The sequence below is a fragment of the Venturia canescens genome, chromosome 5 (assembly GCF_019457755.1).
Source record: "Venturia canescens isolate UGA chromosome 5, ASM1945775v1, whole genome shotgun sequence".
Lineage (NCBI taxonomy): Eukaryota > Metazoa > Arthropoda > Insecta > Hymenoptera > Ichneumonidae > Venturia > Venturia canescens.
The window spans coordinates 22,611,980-22,617,094 of record NC_057425.1 but is presented as its reverse complement, the minus strand read 5'-3'; the positions used below and the strand labels follow the sequence as shown (position 1 = coordinate 22,617,094).

Genomic DNA, 5,115 nt, shown 5'->3' with positions numbered 1-5,115 from the left:
CTTCTTCGATATTCGGAACTGATTCATGATCGTCCTCCATAACTTGATTCAATTTTCTCGCATCAAGACATAATCTAACTGAACCATCTTTTTTAATAACTGGGATAATCGGATTGATCCATGGACTACTGGATCTCTGGATAATGCCATAATTTAATAATTTCTCGATCTCTTTATCAACTTTTTCACGATGCATTAATGGTACCTCGTACGCATGAGCTACTATCGGTTTTTCCGATGTAATATTTAATTGATGCTCATAAACGGAAATTCTGCCAGTGTCTTTGCGAAAGACGTTCCGTCTATTCCAAAGCACTTGTTTGTGAATTTCTTTTTGATATTCAGGGAGTTCGGTTTGATCTACGATTTCTTCTATCTCTTCAATTGTTATTTCATTGCTATTATTTTGATCATGATTAATGCTTTGATTAAAAATCAAATTTTGTATTGGCTGAACATTTTTTTGACTAATAATTTCTTTCGATTTTAATTTTGGCATCGGCTTAATAATTTTCTCTCTATTTTGAATTTCTTGGTTTGATTCACTTTCTAAATCTTTAATTTTTTTCTTTGATTTGAAAAGTTTTGATCCCCTCTGTTAACAACATTCCTTTCTACTTCAACAACATTTTCTTCCATTACTTTAACTTCACTTTCAACATTTTCTTCTTCATTATCAACATTTCCTGCATTGACTTCTCCCTTCTTAGTAACTTCATCAACTTCTTCAAATTCTTCTACTTCTACTTCTTCATTTTCAACTTCTTCATTAATAACATTATTTTCTCCAATAACTTCTTCAATAACTTCTTCTCCCACTTCAATAACTTTTTCAATTTTTTTAATTCCTCCCAAAACATTAACTTCATTAACTTCAACTTCATCATCTTCAATTACTGCTCCTTCTTCAATCAAAACTCTTTCCAAATTTTCCCCAATTTTTTCTTTCTTCTCCTTTTCACAGGGTCCCACTGCGGGAATTACATCAACTACATCATTATATTTGACATGGAGACTCATTTCTCCCAAATCAATCAAACTTTTCAAGGGTTGGAGTGAATCTACTCCCAACAATACGTCTCTTATTAAGCCAGGAATAATTAGATATTTGATAAACGTTTTTATTTTGCCAATTTGAGTTACAGCCATAATTTGATGTTTAATTTTTGTCATTTTGCCTTTAATGTCACCTTTTACCGTGACTCCCGTCACAGGCAAAAGAGGACAATTTTTCAAAATTTCTCGATTTTCGAGATAAAACTCCTCCGAAATCGTAGTCACTTTCGATCCCGTGTCAACGAGAGCTGTCACCGGAATGCCTTCAATTTTCGCATAAATTTCCGGACATTCAATAATCGGGACTGCTTCGCCGTTGATTTCCTCTTCCATCAAAAATTCTCGCGTGTCCGTAAAAATTGTATTTATCGGAATTTGATTTTCACGATTGAGGTCCATTTTTAATGCGTCGTGCGGGTAATTTCTCTTTTTGTTAGTTTTCTTTTGATTCTTCGTTGTACCTCGAATTTTTATATCATTTTTGTTTTCTCTGTATTTTTCGTTATCTTGATTATTGTTTTTGTTTATTGCGGGTACAACGCCTACGCGTTTCCCGCTTTCGATGTTGATGGTTGAGGTTCTATTTGCGCCTCAATCGTTTGAATCGGTGGTTGCTGCGTATTATTATTCGCAGGTGGCCTATATCCTCCGTTGTTTTGAGGTGGTCCCCGATTTTGGTTCGACGATCCCCAATTTTGATTCTGATTTGGCTGAGGACTGTTGTTTGGGCGATTGTTTCCTCCGTTTTGCCCGCCATTTTGTTGATTCCGATTATAATTGCTGTTATTCGGCTGCTGGTTATAGTTTCGTTGGAAGCTCTGATTGTAGCTCCTGTTTTGTTGCTGATTCCAATTGTTGTTTTGGTAACCTCGATTATTTTGGTAGCCTCCATTGCTTTGATTCCAATTCTGGCGGTTGTTCTGTTGCCAGTTTGAATTTCCACGGTTATTGTTCTGGTAACCATTGTTGTTCCAGTTGTTTTGCGGAGGCATTTTGAATGGACGCTGCTCATTTTTATCGTTATTGTGAGTCGGGTTTTTCGGACTTTGAGTCTTCTGCTCGTCCGTCCCGGTGTTAACCGGCCCGCTCTGATCGAGTTTTTCCAGGAACTCGATCAGCTGCTCGAGGGTTTTGAACCCACGACTTATAATGGTGGCTCTAATCTCCTCGGTAAAGTGCTGCGATAGAGAAGCCACAATATCCGGATCGCTTGGAGGCGGAATCAAATCTCGCGCCGCTCCAAACGTCCGAGTTGCATACTCGACTTTTGTTAATCTACCTGGTTTTTCGGGATATCTCCCGAATTCCAGGTCTTTACGCACTTTTCGCTGTACATCGTGGCTCCAAAATCGATTTATAAATCGTTTTTCGACGTCGTCGAAGCTGTTGACTTGGTCTTCGACCAGTTCCCACCATTCCTTGGCGGCTTTCTCAAGTGATTGGCTAAGCAAATACTTCATTTCGGTGAACGTCGGGTTCGTCACCTCGCAACAATGCCTGAATTCTTTTATGAATTTTATCGCCGCTTATTGCTCGACCCATCAAAAGTAGGAGCTTTAATTTTTATTTTGTTGGTTGACGTCATCTCGTTTCGGAAGGTCTGTTTCTGTTGATGCTCCTGCTCTTCATCATCCGACTCTTCATCTTCTTCCTTTTCTTCCGGAATGTCTGTCAACCGTGGATGGATCCGGGTACTCTCAGTATTTGGACTGTGTAATTTGTCCCTTGACTCTAAATTTTCGACCCTTTTTTTGATCGCACTCACATCGAGTTGAATTTGAGCTACGTTTACCTCTACAACGGCACTTTTGGCCTCGTTCTCCTGTACAATTCTAGTGAGACCCGTAACATGGCGTTTGATTGGATCATACATTTTGTGTACGTCACTAGCAATTTTAGCTTCCATCACCGTTAATCTGCTTGAAAACTCTGTTTTTAATTCATGATACGCCTGGTTATTTTTCGCGACTTCGTTCGCCATGCACTGCATCTGGGATTTCATCTCTTGGATTGATTCTATTAAATTAATTAGCAACTGATTGTTTACTTCTACAGTGTTGATTTTAACCCGATCGGATTTCGGCGTGCCGAATTCCTCTAATCTTTCTTCTTTATTTTCATCAATTTTGTCTTCAAAATTCTCCCCAAAATTAGCTCTAGACTCATTAAAAATGTCTCCCGCACCGGGTGGAGGCAACGTGGTCGTGAAATCGTTTGATTGAATTTCATGCTCTGGATTTTGAAATCCCGAATCGCCAGTGGCGCTATCAATTTGTTCTTTCTTATCAGCCATTTTGAGATTTCGAATAATTTTCATTTGCTGAATTTACTAACCCTTGTTTTTCCTATGCAATGCCCGTCCCTGTTCGGGCGCCAATAGTTGTAACGGTACGTTTGTGCTTGTGCACACCGTCACGCCAAGATTCGAGCAATTCGATAATAAAGAAGAGCGGGCATGAAGGAAAAACAAAAGTAAAATGAAATTAGATTGAAATGACAAATGTTTTATTCAATTTTTAATTGTTTTAAACCAAATTACAAAAATAAAGGCTTTTTATTTGAAATCGAGTTTTTCCGCTTTATTTTAATCGCATGTAAAATTTTATTTCCGGTAATTTTCTCCACACAAAAAGAAAATAATTTTCGCAGAATTAATTATGATGAATTTCGCAATGAATTTAAGCTCGCTTTTATTTGAATAATGATAGATTCGCTTGCAATAATAATTTTTCAATAATTCTCGCCAACGCTGGTCTTGATAAATTTTTAATTGATTTTGTTTGATAATTCGTTCATTTGATAATTTGATAATTGAGCTATAATTCTTAGAAACTCACTTTTTGACTCTATATAATACAAATTGATTGTTCGAGTGGATTTCTTGCTGATCTCACTCTTTTGACTCGATATAATTCAAATAATGATTTTTAGTGAGTGATTTCGCTTTTTGAAATAATTTAATTGGCTCAAAATAATAAATGACTCGCAATTGTCTCGTTATGAGAATAAAGAAAATTTGTTTGATTTTGATGATTTCTACTGAATTAGATCACCACTCAGAAAACAATAACTCATTGATGGAAAAGAATCCACCCAGAGATCTTGAGACAGAACGAACCCGAACTGTCCCGGCCCCTCTGGCGTGGAAAGGTAGGAGTCCTACCCAAGAATCTTGTGACCGAACGAAATCGAACGGCCACGGCCCTCTTGGATAGAAAAAGGATTGGAAATCTACCAGGAATCTTGAGACAGAACGGAATCGAACTGTCCCGGCCCTCCTGGATAGATCGGAAACTCTCACCTAAGAATCTTGAGTTCAAACGAAATCGAATGAACCCGGCCCTCTTAGCGTGAGAGAGGAAAGGTGTTATTCTATTTGAATTCTGAGTGGGATAATAGCGATGTTATTTTGCTCTTTGTTTTTATGAGCGATTTTGAAAATAAGCGAAAATGTTATGTTTCTTTATTCTTGAAATTTGGGCGAGTTCACGCGGCGAGATCCGGAGGCAAGACTGACTTTTGGTTATGGCATGCGAGTCGAGCTCTCAGGGATTCGAGACGTGACTGGCTCCTAGCGTGGCGAGATTCGAGACGAGACTAGCTCCTAGCGTGGCGAGATTCGATATGAGACAAGCTACCGGAGCTTCTGCGCTCGGGTTTTTATACTCTCCCGAACAAAGGAAATAATAATAATAACGCGCTTGGACTTTGTCCCTTACTCCAATTCGCTGCGCGACTTAATCTTGAACCAGGGACTCCCACTCTAAATTCTCTGATTGGTACGCTAACTCCCCCGCGTGGGTCCCAATTGCCCGAGTCGAGCTGCAGTCACACTGCGCATGTGCAAGAATTCAATAAAATGAATTTTGGATCGATTTTTATCCCTTTTAAGTCTTCTTCTATTATTTGATTTTGTTTTCTATTGATTCTGTTCACAAGATTATTTTCATTTGATTTTATTCATTAATTTGCCGAAAGCCACGTTCTTGCACGTGCCTGCTGAAAGTAGGTCATCGCGCATGCGCACTGTGCACGCTCGATCTTTCAAAGAAAAGTTTT

At 38.5% G+C, this 5,115-nt stretch overlaps 1 protein-coding gene across 1 annotated transcript; it reads right to left on the bottom strand.

Annotated features, from left to right (window-relative positions):
* Nucleotides 1-1,598: 1,598 nt before the first annotated feature.
* On the bottom strand, nucleotides 1,599-2,516 carry LOC122411406 (uncharacterized protein DDB_G0287625-like). Its single transcript, XM_043420154.1, has one exon. It carries the CDS (start codon nucleotides 2,514-2,516, stop codon nucleotides 1,599-1,601), a length of 918 nt encoding a protein of 305 aa, XP_043276089.1.
* Nucleotides 2,517-5,115: the final 2,599 nt, after the last annotated feature.